Consider the following 19,351-nt stretch of genomic DNA (forward strand, 5'->3'; position numbering starts at 1 on the left):
CAAAAGAAATTGGTAGGGGGTAAAAGAAGAATGAGAGTATGGCTGGCTGTAGTGATCAAGGAAGCTTCATGGAGGAAATAGCATTTGAGCTGAGCCTGGAAAGACAAGTAAAATTTTAATAAGTAGATTACACATGGGAGGAAGTGGTTTGAGTGAAAGAGAAGGAAAAGAAAGGAAAGAAGAAAAAACTAATACTGAAGACTATATCCGTGAAGTCATCTGGAAAAGGGATAGGTAGAATAATCTCCACTCTACTAGGTAATTATGCTATAGCATAACAGTATTATATGAATCCCTTATAACTTTTTAATGAATGGCAATGTGTGGGTGGTTGTTGTGATGGTGTTGGTGGTGGTTTTATATATATATATACATATATATATATTTCTCTATGGTTTATAAAACCTTTAGTATGCATTAATCAGTTTTGATCATGTACATTATTCTCTTACTATGAGTGAAAAGTTCTAGCAGTTTCTTTGGTGAGAGAAAATGAGTGAAAATCCCTTGTAAAAAAGTTGCTGAGGTAATCCAGCATTTCCTTGAATAACTTCAGTGAGTTAGGGAAGCCACAATCTACTGAAGCAACCCATTACATTTTCAAATAACTCTTGAGATTTGCCTTTTCATCAAACCTCAGTCCACCTCTCTGCAACTTCCTTGTTTAGATCTACCATCTGAATTTAAAAAAAAAAATGTTCAAACTCCTTTTCCAAATGATAGCCCTTCAAATACTTGAAGACATCATCATGTAACCTTTAAGTCTTTGCTTCTCCAGGCCAAACATATACACTTCCTCAATGATCATTATATAGTTCTTAAGGCCCTTTACTATATTTTGGTTTTATTTTGGATGCTCTCGAGTTTTCAAGATCCATCTGAAAATGTTCGCATAACTAAACACATCACTCTTGATCTTATAGGACTAAGAAAGAGTACAGATGGATTGTCACCTTTCTCACTCTTGACATTATGCCTATCTTAATTCACTCTAAGACTTGGTTCATTTCAGCTGCTACATAACTCTCTTGATTTATTCTGAACTTTTTTCATATATTTTTCAGACAAACTGCTATATAGACATGCCTCAGCACCTTATACTTGAAGGTTAGTTTCTTAAAATCATGTGTAGGACTTACAATTTTTTGCTATTGAAGTTCATCCACTGTACAGTATTTTCCTTTCTCCTAAAAGCTCTTTACTACTTCAGTGTCACCTTTCAAATGTCACTGATGGAGGCTTGGCAATCACATCCACTAGTTCTTCCATTTCCCTAAGGATTTAATTCAAGACTGGTGATTTGAACTTACTAAGAAGAGCCTGTTCCCCTAATCATCTTCGGATCCTGGGCTTAATCAGGAATCGTTTCTTATTCTTCTCTTAATAGAAAACATTAAACTATATAGTATAGAATCTTTAAGCTCTCATGTATTTATATTCCAAAACATATATTGTAATATTTAAAGAAATTGTAAACAATTGAAGAGGTATAGGGGATAAGGACAGTTTTGTAACAGGGAATGGAGGAGTTGAAGGGATAAAGGGAATATAGATGCTGATGAGGTAAAAGGAGAGAGATACCCCCTGATGAGAGGCTATCTATGAAAAATGGGGTTCCCAATAAATGGGCCAACTAGGTTAACGTGAGGCTATGTCTTCCCTATTGATTGATGTTGAAGATACCCTATGGCAGGTAAGCAGGGACCCTCCTGAGGAACAAGCCTCCCCCCCAATCAACATTGTCTGACAGTGGTCTGACAAGGACCATTTATAGTTGAATGGCTGTTCTTAGGTTCTGCTCCCTCTATGTTCCCCTGAAATGGTAGTTCTCCTCTTATCTGACTGCGGGTTATTTAAATAAAAACGAATTTAATAACAAGTTTGGATTGGGCAGGTATTATGGTAGAGGGAAGAGGAATTCCCTATACTTTTCCCCAGATTGGGTTTGAGTATCTCTCAGCTTTTTAGCTGAGGCCAGGCCTTGCAGGTTTGTGGAGGGTTTCTTTTATTCCTTTCTATGTTAATCTATGCTAGTTTTCTTAAGTTCAAAGTCTTTAGCAGTAGACAGCAAGAGGAAAAAAAGTTTCTGACCTTCAGAGATGGTTGGGCCTATCTCTTTGGGCTGATGCCCCTAAAGACCTTACAGTTCAAACCACTCCCCTAAAATCCTTTTGCTAGATGACATGATCACAAGAATCCAGGTAGAGAAAACAGATGATAAAAATCAGGAATAAAGGTACTTCTATCCAGAGACAGGGAAAGAGAGCTCCTTCCAGTCCAAAGGCTAGGAAAGAGACCTCAGGAGCAACTGTCACTTTCCAAGTCCCCTCTCCCCACCAACCATCATCATTGTCAATATCTTCCCTCCAACATTCCAACTGCTGTTGGTTCCACCTCAGTGGCAGAAAGGCCAAAAGCTTGATTCAGTTTTCCTTTCCACAATATCTACATGATATCTAATATTCAGATGAAGATGTAACTGTAGTCATCATAGGGTAGTTTTGCTCAAATATATTTAAATATTGTATTATATAGTTTCATCAATATATTTGATGATAAATAAATATCATTAATATCACTAAAATAATTGCCATATCTTTAAGAGGATATTATAACATTTTCTTTTAGGATCAACAAAATATGTACCTTGTCTTAAAGCATCTTTGCCCTAAGGTTTATAGCAGCTAAATCAGTCAAATAAATGGTCAGTTCATTGGGGAGAGAATGAGTCAATTGATTATAGGATACGGTCATTAATTTAGAGTTGGAAAGGAAATAGATTTAGAACTTAAATGAACCTTAAATATAGTGTAGTCTAGCTATCTTTTCCAAATTAGGGAGTTTTGGCACAGAGATACTTAAGTGATTTGTACAAGTAGTAAATGGTGTTGCCTCAGCTCAAACCAGTATTACATTCTGATGTGCAATTTAATACTCCTTTCTCCTAAAACATACTTTCTTTACACTAGGGTTGGAAAATCACCAGTTTAGAGACTAATGCTGCTAAAGTCAAGGTTCTGGTTTCAGAGGCCCATCCTGTTTTACTCTGATCCATGGATGCAACATAAAATCTAACTTTAGACATCTCTCACAAATGAACTATTAGTCAGCAAGAGTAAAACCATTAAAGTCATCTGAAGTAGTGCCTTAACTCTACTGTCAAACTGACAATGGCTCAAGCAGGTAGAAGATGTAAAAGAAGAGGGTTGCTTTTGCTAGATGGTAATGATAATAATGATAATAATAAGTACAATTTGCATAGTGCTTGCAGGTTTGTAAGGTCATTTGCAAATATTCTTTCATTTTATCCTCACAAGGTTGAGAGGCAGGTGATATCATTATCCCCATCTTATAAATAAGGAAACTACGATAGATAATGGTTTAGTGTCTTGTCCAGAGTTACAGAACTAGTTAGCATCTGAGGTTAAACTTGAACTCAAATTTGATTCCTGCCTACAGGTACAGTGTTCTAAACACTAGGTCACCTAACTATCTCCCTGACCAGTAATGAAAACATCAGAAGTTCTAAGGCATACAATTAGTTCAATAATGGATTATTCAATAATCTTTGTGCCCATCACTGTTTTAGGCACTGGGGAAAGAAATAGAAAAAAAAATGTAACTTACATTTTGACAAGATACAAACATCCTCACAGAATATCAATACAGAATATATATACCAAAAAAAAAAATACAGCTAAAGCAGAACTTACATACTGAGGGAATCAGGAAAAGCTTGTCAAAGGAGGTGGTACTTAAGTTCCTTGACGTAAGCCATTGATTCCAAAGGTGAGGTAGCTAAAAGCATATTTCTGACACAGGAGAAAGTCTGGACAAAATCAGAGAACTTGGAAATGAAATGTTGTATGAGGGACATAGCAAATAGGTCAATTTATCTGTATGCAAATGTATGTGCATGAGGAGAGAACAACATAGTCAGTATGGAAATTTAGGCTGGAGCAGATTGTAAAAGCTTTAAGTTCCAAACAGAATAGTGTGCCTTTTATCTTTTTAAAATTTTGAGTCGCTAAAGTTTCTTGAGCTATGCAGTGGCGTGGTCAGACCTGCACTTCAAGACTATCCTTTTGGTAGCTTGGTGGAGAATGAATTGGTAAAGAGAAAGACGACTTAGGAAGAATATATTAAAAGCAATTATGATAAAAATATAAGAGTTGATGAAGGCCTCAACTAGGATACTTATGAGAAGTGAAAAGGTGCAGAAGAAATTGAAATTGTGTTATCTCTAAGATGTAGCAACTTATCAGATATGAAAGGTGAATGAGAGTGAAGTGTAAATGATGACTCCTGGGTTGTGAATTTGGGTAGCTGGAAGGATGATGGTGCCCTCTACAGAAATAAGAATGTTAATTGGAGTTTATAGGGGGAAAGATAATGAGTTCTGTTTTGGGCCTGTGTGAGAGATCCCTATCTTATCCAGGTAGAGCTGTCTAGCAAGCAGTTAAGAGATATATAGGGATGAAACTCACTCAGGAGGATGATGATGACTGGATATGAATATTTGGAAGTCAACTGAATAAAAATGATAGCTTATAAGGTGATAGAACCAGAAGGGATATTTGAAGTCACAGAGTACATCCCCATCATTTTGCAGATAAGGAAACAAATCCAAACAGATTAAATACACTTCATCTGGATTCACACATCTAGCAAGTATTTGAAACAGAATGAAATCAAGGTTCGAGGACAGTTAAACTGCAGAAGTAAAATAATGAGAGCATAAATATAAAATTGATAAATATATGTAAATACACAAAAATTCATATTTTGGAGGGAGGGCATTAGTATTTGGGGACTCAAGAAAGATTTCATGCAAAAGATGGCACCTACAATGCATCTTAAATTAAGAGAGAGTCTATGAGGTAGAGGAAGGGATTCTTCAGCATCCACCTAGAGGTAAATGGGAGATAGGGCATATGTGAGAAAAAAAGAGCAGTCCAGTTTGGCTGTATCACAGAGTACTGAAGGGGAAATAGTGTTCAAAATGGATAGATTGGGGCCAGATTAGGTAGAATTTTAAAAGATAATCAGAGGAGTTTATATTTTATCCTCAAGGCAATAGGAATCCACTTGAGAGATTTCTGAATGGGAAGTACATGGTCACATTAATTTCAAAATAAATTACCTTAAAGAAAATTATTTTGACAGCAACATATAAAATAGATTGGAATAGTGAGAGACTTGGGATAGGGAAAACATTTACATTTAGGAAACTTTCACTAATCTTGGCCAGAGGTGATGAGAGTCTGTCTTGGATAGTAGCTATGTGAGTAAAGAGAAGGGATTAATGTAAGAGAGATCAAGGTATATTTGGCAACTAATTCAATAAGGGGGGTGAGGAAGAGTTAGAAGTTCAGGATGATATTGAGTTTATGAACCTTGAAAATATAGTGGTGCCTTCAATAATACTTGGATCAAAGGAATGAAATATAAATATCAGGAATAAAGAGGAATAAAGTATCATAATTTAGCAGAAAGAACATTATATTTAGAATAAGAGGATTTGAATATGCTACTTATTAGTTGTCAGACTTTAGATAAGTTACCTTTATGAGTTCCTTAAAATTAAATGGTTCATCTGGATCATTTCTAAAGTCCCTTCTTGTTCAAAGTCCCTTGATTTCCTATGGTTCATGAGAACTGAGGTATGAGGCAGAGACTTAGTCATAGATGAACTCAGGGGACAAAGTGGGGCTTAGTCAAAAGGGAATTGAGGTCCAAGGGAGAAACCCAATTATTAGAAGACTGAAGCATCCAATTCAGAGCAGAAATAATAAGTCCTAAGTCAATGAACTTCTGATAGAGGTCTTTATATTCTCCTGCCTGGAAGCAGAATATCCTGGAATCTAGGACAGGGCTAAATTTAAATGTTTGAGTTCAGCTTTAAGGTTTACTAGGATAAAGGAGTGGTTAATCAAGTCCCAATATCATTACACTATCTTTCCATTACTCTTCTGGCAAAGTACAGAAGGATTTGAGAGTGCTCCCTCCATTATATTTGTCCTTTTATCCTCTGTGTATTTAATCATAATGGATTTAGGGCTGACTTTAAGATTGCTTGCTGATTTTGTTTACCAGGCCATTCAAACTATCCCTAGTTAAGTTACGATAGAGCTAAAGTAAGATTCTCTATAGTCTTTCCTTTGGAAACTTGAAGACTATAATTAAATTCTACTGGCGTTTCTCTTCTTTTTCACTGAATTAGAGATTGATAAAACCGGATAATCTTGTAACAGAAGTTAAATCTTGTTATTGACTACTGACTTGCCCTTTTGGAATCTTGAATCTGTTTTGTCCAGCTAGATTCAGCTTCCCATGTTACCTGTTTCCCTATTGTTTCATGGACTGGGCTGGTCCCCACTCTGTTACTTCTCTGCCTCTGCCAAGTGTCTTGGTTTGGGCAGGTCCCCTGCTCTGCTCCCTTGCTGCCTTGGGCACTCTACTGACACATGGGAGTATGTAGTTTCCTGAAGACCACTGGTGCCCCATTCTGCTCCCATGTTGCCTCAGGTGCTCTGCTATCCTGGAGGAGTGAGTTGATTCCTATTGTTCATAGGTCCTTCCTCAGGTGCTCTGCTGCCAAGAGGAAGGGAATAGGTTTTTGCAGTTTATAGGTTCCCTATTCTGCTCCCTTACTGTCTTGGGCACTCTGCTGCTATGTGAGAGTTTGTAGATTTCCTGGCATCTCATATAAAGTGGCTCAGGTCCTATTCCTTTTCCTTCTTCAGCTTCTTGCTTCTAACTGAGTTTCAACATATTGGGCTGGTTCAACTTCTACCAGTTCTCATAAATACTGTCCTGTCCAAGCTATTCTCTTTTTCTTATCCCAGTGAGACATGCCCCTCCTGTTTTCTTTTGTTTTTGAGAGATTTATTTTCTTTGTGCATGTGTGCATGCATGGGTGCATGTGCATGTGTGTGTGTGTGTGTGTGTGTGTGTGTGTGTGTAGGGAGAGGGGGAGCAAAGCATCCTTTGCTCTACCATCTTAGCTCCCAGAATTCAACCTACAGTAGTTTATTTTTTAAAAAATCAAGAGGTGCTGAACATGACAAACATCCAAAAAGTCAAACTGATTATATCTTAGCATACTAGAAATGACTAAATTATGAATTATTATTGAATCAGATACAAAGTGAGATGACTGATTTATTACAACAAAGATAAAAATTAATACAAAACAAGAAGAAAAAATAAAAATGAGGGAAAGGGATATATTCAGTTGAAATACTCCAAAATAGTCTATTTAAACAAACAAAAAATAAGTCAATAGAGAAAAGACAATCTATGGAGCCTTTAACGGTTTTATAGAAAAGGTTAATCCATGTAAATTAATTGCCAAAATGGAGATCAAAATAGCCTGAAACAACCTTAGGCAACAGCTACTTTACTTACTTGTTAAGCAAACAGTTAAAGTAGCCAAAATCAATACTGAGACCATAAGTGTCTCTTAAAATTTTATAGTGCAGGCTAGTAAACATGTATGAAGAAGTATCATCTCATACATCGTCCTACATCAAGCAGAGAAAAGCAATGAAGGATAGAACTAGTTTAAGGAAGGTTTGATGAATGGCCCATTTAAGCAAAGTCATCTCCAAGGGCATTTAATTATGAAACTGGAAAGAAGACAACAACCAGACTGAAAATTGGAAAAGATCTGCAAAAATTCTCTAATTCTAGAGCTATCATACCTAGGCACTAATGTCCAAGTCCTAGATATGCTAAGGGAGGGAGAAAGGGAACTGAAGAGAATAAGAATGAGAACAAGTATGTTAGACAAAAATGACCTAGAGGAGATATATGTTGTGATGATATTTTCAGATCTATTCTGTAAGTAATTAAAGGAAGTTATAGATGAGGAAAATCTCATGAGTTATTACTACCTCCAAAAGGTGGCCAAGTGAGCATCAATAGCCCCATACCCATATGACTTCTTTCTTAGCTCTATCAAATGTTTCCAGATAAGCTCTATGTGCATTGATGGCCTCCTTAATGGGGATAGGCAGGCTTTCCAAGTGACATTCAATAAGAGTCCATTTCTTAAAAAATAAACCCTTACCTTCCATCTTAGAATCAATATTGAGTATTGGTTCCAAGATAGAAGAGCAGTAAGGGTTAGGCATTGGGGGTAAAATGACTTGTTCAGTGTCACACATAAGACCATATCTTTTACCAGGACATATTTGACCAAAAGATGTCAGGAATACAAGATTTCATTGTATTAATTTTTTATTGATTATAACTATCATTTAATTTAGCGAGCCATAGTGTTTTTCAAGGCTCTGCTTTAACAAAATATTTCTCATACATATGCCAAAAATGTATAAAATTCTTTAAAAGAAACAGTAAAAAGTATAACACTATTCAGTGGATCTTCTGATTGCTTTTATCAAATGAAGCAAAAAAATAGAGATATGCCTAACCATATTTGCCATAGAGGAAATGCTACACAAAATCTTAATTACAGAGAAAATCCCATCATTGTTGAGGTCTTCCAGTTGTTCTTGACAGATGATGTAGGATCTACAATACTGGAATGCCCCCTAAATGAGATTCATAATCACTCAAAAGAGCTTAGCCTAACAATCTATGCAGGAATAGTGAAGGGGAAAATGCCCATTATTAGGATATGGAGTTAAATTTTCCCAGCCAGAAAAGGTGTCTTGACCTTTCTGGTAATAAAAGAAAAAAAAATCTAAGGATGATGGCCATAAAACCAAACCATATCCAGTCTGCTGTGAGGACAGAAGACAAAGCAGGTGAATTATCAGTGTCATTTTCCTATATGAATAAATCAACAAACCAAAAGCATTTAAGTGCAGTCAGGCATTATGCTAGGAAATGAGATAGACAAAAGTAAGAATGAACAATCCCTTCTCAAGAAAGTTAACATTATTAAAAGACAGCATGTAAATAATAGCCATACAAAATAAATGCAAATTAATGGGGGTGGGGAAGAACATTTGCATCCGGGAGGACCAACAAAGGCCTCAAGAATGTAGAAAAATATTCGTTAATTAATTAAGAATTCATTAGGAAATAGAGTTAGTAGCATAATTTTTCTCTACAAGAGGCAACTAGTGATGCATGAATAAAGCACTGTGTCCAGAGCTGGGGAAACCTGAGTTCAACTGTGAACTCAGACTTAGCAGTGGAATGATCCTGGGCAAGTTGCTGAATATCTGCTTCAGTTTTCTCAACTGTAAAATAGAGATAACAACACCTACCTCCCAGTGTTGTTGTAAGTGTCAAATGAATATAAACACTTATTCTCTTGTTCCCTTTCCCTCTCATGTAGTGATAGTATTCGTGCTGAATTTTGAAATGAACTAAGAATTTTAAGAATTTGAGAAAGGAAAAAAGAAAGCAAAGAAAGAAGAAAGAAAATATTAAATGTGTTCTAGGTCCTGTGCTAAGTGCTTTACAAATGTTATCTCATTTGCTTTTCACAAAAACTTTGAGAGATATATGCTAGTATTATCCCTTTCTACAATTAAGGAAACTGAGGCAAACAACTTAATTGATTTGCCCAGGATCACAAGCTAGAAAGTATAAGCAGCTAGATTTTTAATTCAGGTCTTCCTTGGCTCCAAATCCTCAACTCTATCCACTGTAATGCCTAATTGTTTCTAGAGAAAGAGGTGAGAAAGGAGGGTACCAGGAATGTAATCTCAAATGACTTGTAGATAGGGTCATGAAATGTCACATGTGATTTGGTAGAGTCAAAACTAAAAAAAGAAAAAATGATATCATTAGTCAATAGTTTAGTTTTTAAGTTCTGCCTTTTTTTTTCCTATCAGACCTGCGATTTCATCAGTGTAGGGAGTTGGGGAGTGGGGGAGAAGGAAGTTTGGTAAAGGGAAATTCTCTGCCAATACAAATAAGCACCTTCTCTTCAATTTATAGTCTTACAAAGTTGCCTTGGGCCCCTGAGAGCTTATGTATTTGATCCCACAGACAATATGCCAAATATAGGTCTTCCCAGCACAATTGTATTATGGGACTCTGCTTATCTTTTTATTTGATGAATTTTTAATATTTAAAATTACTCATTAGATTTTCAGGTTGTATTTGAATCCATAAAATTCAATGTATACCAGTAAGTATGTACTTTGCAGCTTTTGAAAATAAATATGTATGTCTATTGTAATTTAAGAACATCTATAATTTTAAAAGGTTTTCAATGATATTAATATAGTAATCTACATTTTTCTCATAGGTTTTTACTGGAATCTTCACAGCAGAAATGTTTCTCAAGATAATTGCCATGGATCCTTATTATTATTTCCAAGAAGGCTGGAATATTTTTGATGGTTTTATTGTCAGCCTTAGTTTAATGGAACTTGGCCTGGCAAATGTGGAAGGATTATCTGTCCTCCGATCATTCAGACTGGTAAATGAATTGCCCATATCTGATGGTAACAAAAGATGATGTGTTAGATTTTACATGTTTATATAATTTTATTTTTCATTTTTAAATTTAATTTTCATTTTTAATTTTTAAAATCTTTATTTTTAATGTGCTATACTATATAGAATACTAAAATGCCTACCATAAGATAGAAAATTGTATTTAATAATAGCTCCTACCTACAATTTCATTTTCTATAACTAAATAGTTAAGAATTCTCAGGATAATTCTTGAACTTATGTGGGATATTTTTTCCATTTTATTAAATGGTATTTTTTTCTTTTATATTTATAACAAGATGGCTTAAGTTTATGGACTTGTTAATATTACAGAGAGAAAAAAGTCATCTAATTAATTATACACTTATAAATTATCTTCAATTCTTTGTGGTTTTTTATGTGAGGTGGAATATAGTAAAAAAATGTATGTGATTTATGTTGAATCTTCAAGATAAACATAGTTCTTTTGCATATTTTATCATCAGGACTAGTGGCAAGATTTATTTAAATTTCCCTTTTATCCTGTCAGAATGAAGATTTCTATTGAGGTTGTTTGTTTGTTTGTTTTTAATAGAATGTGGTGGCTTTTATTTGAAAGTGAGGTAGAAAGATAATTTGAATCTAGGAGAGGAGTTGATGAATTTAAGTGGAATAAAAGAATTTCAGCTCCATCTAAGATGACTATTGCCTATCTCCTATGACTGGATAAGTTGGTTGATTTGATTTTAGGGCTATAAATTCACTATAGTAAGTTAGGGAAATGGATAGTATGATGAAACTAGTAAATTGCATACTCAATCAAGGATTTTAGTATGTAAATTATTCTCTAATAATCATTTAAGTACTTTGATAGATATCTGACTCCTATGGGTCACTTACATTTAACATTAAACTGAATCTACTAGCATTTACAAAAGTAAAAAAAATTGCTATTACTCACTTGTAAATGATACTTTATTGACCTGAAAGTACTAATACCCTTAGGTCTCTAACTTAATAATAGATAGTTCTAATAGTTGAATAATTAATTTATTGAAGAGGGATCCTGACATAGTAGGGGCAAGTATACATTTATCTTTTAATAAAATGAAACCTTTAAAAAATATGGCCAGATATTAAAACAAATATATCTAAGATTTTTAAATGGCTTAAGTAAGAGTTATTCATATTTAACATTAACATTCTAATATTTTAGCATTTCTGGATTTTGGTAAAATAATAAGCACATTTTAAAATATACATAAGACTCTGGACTTTCTAGTGATGATTGCCTAGATAGAGTATCTGATTGCAATCATTTCCAGATTGTGCTGGCATCTGTGAGATTTAAAATGGTTGAGGTCTTAAACTGTAATGATTAAAATAGTGGAAGATATAAATTGTGATAGATATAAGAGAGGGTGAGTAAATTTGACCGCAGAAATGTTTCACTACAGTGTGTTGGGTTTTAAAATCAAATATAAGGTGGTTGCCAGGGAAATATTCCCAATTATTCAAATACCCAAGTCAATTTGGTTTTATAGAGATTTTAATTAACAATACAATGAGCAATCAAAGAAAGAGAGAGAGAGTAAGAAAGGAATAAGTATGAAGGGCCTCAAGCCAATATGGCCTAGACCTGAGTCTTAAAAGAGAAATCAGTCAGTTTTTTAACACTCACCACAAGGTCTGACTAAACAAGGATACTAATGACACCAGGCCAGAGTCCTTCCTCAAAGAGTCTTCCAGCCAGAGATTGTTTCAAAGGGCCTCTCTCAAGAGCCTCCAGAGCTCCTACCCCAGAGGGAGAGAGCCCCTCAGAGGAGCTTCTCAAGGAGCTCTCCATCAGAATGAGATCCTCCAGAATGAGAATCAGAAATCGAGATCCCTGAATGAGATCCAAGCTCTTATTTTTAAGGGCAAAATTTCCTCTGTCACCTCCCCTAAGTCTTTACATCTACCAATCACTGTAGATGTTTCTAAAGGACTGCCCATTTTGAATTCACAGCTGAGTAGTTTTAATCTCTTTAGTAAGTCAGGAAAAAATGCTGCTGTGTCAACAAATTTCATTAAGAAAAAACCTCTGAATAAGTTATCACCCTTTTAGGTTTAAGTAGTTTACAAGTTGCCCCACCTTTATAGGTACTTAGTATCCCATTGTATCAATTCTAAAACAATCATGACTCAAAGAACTTCCTGTCCCTTCCATAAGCATGGATCAAAGTACTTTCATTGTTCAGCAAGGAGCCCTCTGTCCCAAAGCAGTCTTAAATAGGGTGGAGTAGGGATACTCCCAAGGCAAGGAGCCTTCACATTCAAGTAGAGTTCTCACCATCTGCTAGGGAATTTTTTTTAAGTAGAAGATTCCCCAATGGGGGAAACCCCTAAGATTCATAAGTCTGAGAAATTTTGAGGTTTACACATCCCACTATTGATATTAAATTCATCAACTCTTCTGCCTTCATGCAAGAAAAGTAGAATGTGGTTGGACCTTTAATAGCTTTGAAAGCCAAATGGAAAACTTTATGTTTGTTCCTAAAGGTAAAAAGGAGCTACTGGAGTTTACTGAGTTGGCAAAAATCAGCATCTATTTAATTTCCCCCAATTCAGGATCCTAATAATTTCATTTGGATTGATGGTTAAAATATAACTCATTATCTATTGCCCCAATCTCATACCTTTTCTAAACTTCTTTCTTCATGCCAAAGGTATCATCATCCTTCCATCCACTCATATTCACAACTTCAGTGCTTAACTCTCCCTAAAAATGTTGTTTCTCCTTCTGCAACATCTCTTGCACAAGTCCCCTTATGGACAATCATACAGAAACCTAGGTCAGGTCATTATTATCTCTTGTCTTCTTATTTTGGCTCCCTACTATGTTTCTCTCCACTACAATCCATCTTCCACCTAGATGATAAGTGATTTTCATAAAGTGCTGGTCTGACCAAAGCAGTTCCTTCTTTTCCAACTCAGCAAACTACTTCAGAAATGCCAATCAATTGAATGATTTTTTCTTTTCTTTTTGTTTTTAAGTAGAGGGAAGAAATGGTCATATTTATAGGCAATGGATATAGTAAACAAAAATATATTAATGATATAGCAGTGAAAGGGAAAGATGGAAGGAGCAAGCTTCCAAAGTGGAAGGAGGACATGAGATCAAAGGCACAAATGGGAAGCTTGGTCTTGGCAAGTAAAAGGGCCAACTCTTCTTCACAGAAAAGAGGAAAGAATGGGGCCATTAGAGAGAAATGTAGATCAGGGGGAGTCAAAAGTGTTGAATAGCTAGCAGGCCAAATTATTGAAGAAAGCAACAACATTTGTATTGAAATTCCTGAGTAAGAAGGCCAAGATGGAAGTGGGAAGGAAGATTGAGTCAGATACTAATCTCTTTGAGAAAGGAAACAAGTATATCACAATAAGGATTTGGGTAGGGTATAATAAACAGATATGGTGAGCTTCAAAGTATCATTATTGATAAGCTAGATGCAGAGCTATAGAACATAATTATTCACTGCAGAAATAAGCTGTGATAGATAGATAGATAGATAGATAGATAGATAGATAGATAGATAGATGGATAGATGATAGATAGATAGATAGATAGATAGATAGATAGATAGATAGATAGATGGATAGATAGATAGATGATAGATAGATAGATGTATGGATAGATACATGATAGAGATAGATAGATAGATAGATAGATAGATAGATAGATAGATAGATAGATAGATAGATAGATAGCTTCACCTTTGTGAAGTATTTCATGTGTATTTTCTCAACTGACCCTTACAACAAACTTTTGAGGTAGGTACTAATATCCCCATTTTATAGAAGAGGAAACTAAGGCTGAGAGAATAACTTCCCTATGATCTCCAAACTAGTAAGTATGAAAAGAAGAATTCAAACCCAAGAACTCCATTATATACTCACAATAACAGCTTTTTTTATGTTTGTTTTTAGCTTCGAGTTTTCAAGTTGGCAAAATCATGGCCTACATTGAACATGTTGATAAAAATCATTGGTAACTCCGTGGGGGCTCTGGGAAACCTGACCTTGGTGTTGGCCATCATTGTCTTCATTTTTGCTGTGGTCGGCATGCAGCTTTTTGGCAAGAGCTACAAAGAATGTGTCTGCAAGATCTCCAATGACTGTGAACTTCCACGCTGGCACATGCATGACTTCTTCCATTCCTTCCTGATTGTGTTCCGGGTGCTGTGTGGAGAATGGATAGAGACTATGTGGGACTGTATGGAGGTGGCAGGTCAAACCATGTGCCTTACTGTCTTCATGATGGTTATGGTGATTGGGAACCTAGTGGTATGTAGTAAATGTATTTTCTTAATTATTTTAAAACCTCAAATAATGTACCCTATTAAGAAAGATGCATGACTCAACTACCCTTTTAGGAGGGGAATGAATATTTTATATGATTGGTTTTACTTTACAATGGAAAATACCATAGCCAATGCTCAATTATTCATGATAAAAGGACAGGAATAGCTTGGATAATTGAAATCTACAGAAAATCCAAAAATATCATTTGAGCAAGTAGTTCCTGATTTCTCTCCTTCATTTAAAATAAAATAGCACTTTTAGTTTTTTCTTGTAGATATTGTGCTTTTAAGAGGTCAATCAATAATGTTTCAAATCTAGATTGCCTACTATTCCAGGGTTCAAAAGCTGTAATGGAGGAATGAAAATTAGTTTTCACACAACTTATTAACTTTTAGAATTTTGATTTCCAAATTCTTCCCCTTCTTTCTCCTCACCCATTTTTGAGACAGTATCTTCACACTTTTAAAAGCATACATGACTTTTGCTTTGTGGGAAATTATTTTCAAGCAAAAGGGCACCTTTTGTCAATTGAGCAACTGATTAATTCATTCAACAAATATTTACTGAGAATTTGTGCTACGTTCTGTGGAGAGGGAACTGAAATATGCACAAAATATAGGCCCTCAGTTTCTATGAAACCTGGAGAGAATTGTATGAACTTATAAAGAGTGAAGTGAGAAGAATAAAGAGAATAATTTAGACAATAACAACTACACTAAAAACAAAATTTGAAAAACTTAAGAAGTCTGATCAATTCAGTGACCAACCATGGCTCCAGAGGTTAGTGATAATAAAACATGTATCTCATTTCCTCACAGAAAAGTAATAGATTCACAGTGCTGGATGATAAAAATATTTTTTAAATATGGTTAGTGAAGGATTTTTATTTGGGGTGGGTTTTTTGCTTTTTATTATTCATATTTCTTATAAGTTGTCTTTTTCTTTGTCAATAGTGAGAGAGATATGGAAAGCAAAGAAAATTAATTTTGTTAATTGAAAAAATCATTTTAAAAACCATATTTTCCCTACTTTGAGATATATATTAAATTAAGTAAAAAATTTAGATTATCAATAACTGTGGATTATAGGTGTCATTAATTATTGGACAAATCATTGTTAGGTATATATAAAATACCCAATGAAGATTTTTTAGCAAATAGTGGGAGATGAGTCAGGAAAGATAGATTGAGGGTACAGTTATGGAAGGGCTAAATTCTGATAGACTTTTAAAAGAGACAACTTAAGTCTGAACTTTTTTTCCTGTGAGGAATGAAGTGGTTATGAGCAGACTACAGTAAATCAGAAAAAATGAATTTCAAAAGGAAAATGTCATTAGGAAAATGTATGATCAAAACAGATGATCGATGCCAGTCAAGTTATTTCTTTTTTTTAAACCCTTATATATATACTGTATATTATATATATATGTATATGTATATATACACAGTATACATATATATATATATATATATATATATATGTATACTGTGTATTGGCTCCAAGGCAGAAGAGAGTGGTAAGGGCTAGGCAATGGGGGTCAAGTGACTTGCCCAGGTTCACACAGCTGGGAAGTGGCTGAAGCCGAATTTGAACCTAGGACCTCCCACCTCTAGGCTTGGCTCTCAATCCACTGAGCTACCCAACTTTGGTCAGAGCAAGGGAAAACAAATGAATAGTATTATGTTTGGGATCTTTGTGATATCAGGAGAAGGCAAAGAAAGTCCCCAAGTATATTGAGTGGAATCTTTGTGTAAAACCTATAAGAGGGAAATGGATTAGAGTCATGTAGGATGGGGAAATATGACTGCATTGGAGTGAACCTCAGATTGATGAGAATACAGATCTATTTGAGTAATAGGAAGCTACTGAAGCTTTTTTCCCTCAGAAATCACTGATAAATTATGATTGCATATGGTATCAAAGTGGATTCACTGTAAATTATACCAAGATGGCCAATCTTATGACTTAAAAATGTCAGTCTTGGCTAAAGTTGGGTTTGGATATTGACTTTGCTCCTTAAATTTTATTTTATATTTTATCAAAGTTCTCTGCTTTGATACAAGTGAATTATTAGCTTTGCATTCATTTTAACAAGATAATCTAACATGGTTCACGGGAAATAACTGCTAATAATATGTAAAAATTAAGTATTGTGTTAGAAGTATCATATTTAATGATACTGGAAACAACTGGATTTTCCGATAACCCATTTTCTTATTGCATTTTAGGTCCTGAACCTGTTTCTGGCCTTGCTGTTAAGCTCCTTTAGTTCAGACAACCTTGCTGCCACAGATGATGACAATGAAATGAACAATCTCCAGATTGCTGTGGGAAGGATGCAGAAGGGGATAGATTATGTGAAAAGAAAATTACGTGAATTTATTCAGAAAGCTTTTGTTAGAAAACAGAAAGCTTTGGATGAAGTCAAACCACTTGAGGATTTGAACAATAAGAAAGATAGCTGTATTTCTAACCATACCACAGTAGAAATAGGCAAAGATCTGAATTATCTTAAAGATGGAAATGGGACAACCAGTGGAATAGGCAGCAGTGTTGAAAAATATGTTATTGATGAAAGTGACTACATGTCATTCATAAACAACCCCAGCCTCACTGTAACAGTCCCAATTGCTGTTGGAGAATCTGACTTTGAGAATTTGAATACAGAAGAATTCAGCAGTGAATCGGATCTAGAAGAAAGCAAAGAGGTATGACTTTTTGAAACAGGAAAATGTTTTTTTTTACATTTTTTATGTTATTGAATTATACTAAAACTTAATTGCTTTTTAACTGAAAAAAGAAGTAATATCTATCAACACATTGTCTATGGCCAGACTCATGATTATTATGTAAGTTTCACTTCAGTAATAATGATCCTAGCAATCTCTTATTTCTTTCAAGCAATTATGATTTTGGATGCCTTGTGATACATAAGACAATGAAATAATGTTAAATGTTCCTTCTTATGTATTCTATCTTGTGATTAATACAATGTTCTTTAAAAGGGTTCAGTAGGAATCCTTCTCAGAAGTGTGCCATTACTCTATATATCTTAAGTGCCTTTGGATGTAATGGAGAAATTTTAGTGGAAAAGTGATTAGATCTCTAGGAATGTTAAGTCCTTGTCACCACAGAAATCACTGATAAAATATAATTGCATTTGTTTTCAGTGTGAATTCACTGAGCATCACACTGAGATGGCCAATCTTATGACCTAAAATTGTTAGCCTTGGCTAATGTCAGGTTTGGATCTTGACTTGAAACTCAAATTCTATTTTGATCAACAAGGGTAATTGGGGGAATTTTCCAGGAAATATATAATCCTAACTGTGAATCTCCTGCTCTAAAGAAGTCTGACAAAATAAGTGACAATTCAGCCTTCCAAAACATGAGGAGTTTGATTCTTTGCATTGTAAAAAAGTCTCTTTCAAAAAGATTCTTTTAAGTCAGTAATCTCTTAAGGCACCTAAGTGTTCATTTATAGATCAAGCCATTTCCTTTCAGAGAAGGGAAGAGATGGGGAAGAAGATCATGGACATCTTAAAAATAATTGGAAATTTGAAGATTAAAAGTTAGGAATTACTTCATTGTAAAATTCAAAAGCACAGGAATATGCACAAATACCCAAAAACAAGCCTAATTAGTTCAAGTTTTCTTTTGATTTTTAATTTCCTTTCTTGCTTTTCTGCAGAAAAGAAATTAAGCAATACCTTTGATTAGCAATAATGATCTCCTATGTTCTTTTATGCTCCCTGAATAATTACCATACTATTTAGTAGAGGCAAAATAGAAAATGTTACATAACACTTATTTCAATAAATTTTTAGTTCGTAGTACCTAAATAAACTTTTTAGAATCTCTTGAGAACCACATGAACAATAAGTGGAAAATAAATCTGAATTTGTTAATATAAAGAATTTGACCTACACATACACACACACACACATAAATATACATAGACACATGAAATCCACATATTGTCCTTGTTAGCCCTTCAGTTCTTTGAAGATAAAATGAAAGCTTTACTCTCAAAAATGAGCCTCAACTTTATGCTTTATAATGACAGTATTTTGAAGCATTGACCCAGAAAACACATTAATAAACAAAATTGGTAGTTAAAAGAGGAGCTTTTGTTCTTTATGACATTATAGTTCATGAGGTAGTTAGGACTATGAGATATCACATTTAATACTAGTAGTAAGTGTGATGTGAAATTCTGAAACGAAAAGAAAACTTTTTTAGTTTACGTGCTTCTATAAAATTTAAGCAGCAGAGTAAATAAAGGTTATGCCACCATTTTGCCAAAATAATGAGATAATTTATGAAAATATACTAATATATTATAGCTTAGAAAAATAGGTACTGATATGAAGAACATTATTTTTAAATGGAATAATAATCTAAAACAAATGTTTTTGTCCCTTTAAAAATATATTTTGATAACTATTTTAATATAATTGCTTCCTTTGTAATCCTATATATTATATTTTATGCATTTAAAAACATTCTGAAACAGGATCCATGGTGGACTTTGCTAAACTGCCAAATGGGTCCATGACACACAAAACAAGTTTTCAATTGGTTATTATTGAACAGATTATACCAA

The 19,351-nt window shown here is 34.4% G+C and overlaps 1 protein-coding gene across 5 annotated transcripts in view; it reads left to right on the forward strand.

Moving 5' to 3' along the window:
* Positions 1-19,351, forward strand: part of LOC100016409 (sodium channel protein type 2 subunit alpha) — a 147,351-nt gene that overhangs the window by 82,892 nt on the left and 45,108 nt on the right. For all 5 annotated transcript variants that reach the window (XM_056797215.1, XM_001367160.3, XM_007494289.2 and 2 more), the window contains 3 exons: positions 10,235-10,408; positions 14,371-14,727; positions 16,974-17,453. In XM_056797215.1, the coding sequence (XP_056653193.1) occupies positions 10,235-10,408; positions 14,371-14,727; positions 16,974-17,453 (1,011 nt within the window). The remainder of the gene's footprint in view (positions 1-10,234; positions 10,409-14,370; positions 14,728-16,973; positions 17,454-19,351) is intronic.

The sequence above is a fragment of the Monodelphis domestica genome, chromosome 4 (assembly GCF_027887165.1).
Source record: "Monodelphis domestica isolate mMonDom1 chromosome 4, mMonDom1.pri, whole genome shotgun sequence".
NCBI classification, from domain to species: Eukaryota; Metazoa; Chordata; class Mammalia; order Didelphimorphia; family Didelphidae; genus Monodelphis; species Monodelphis domestica.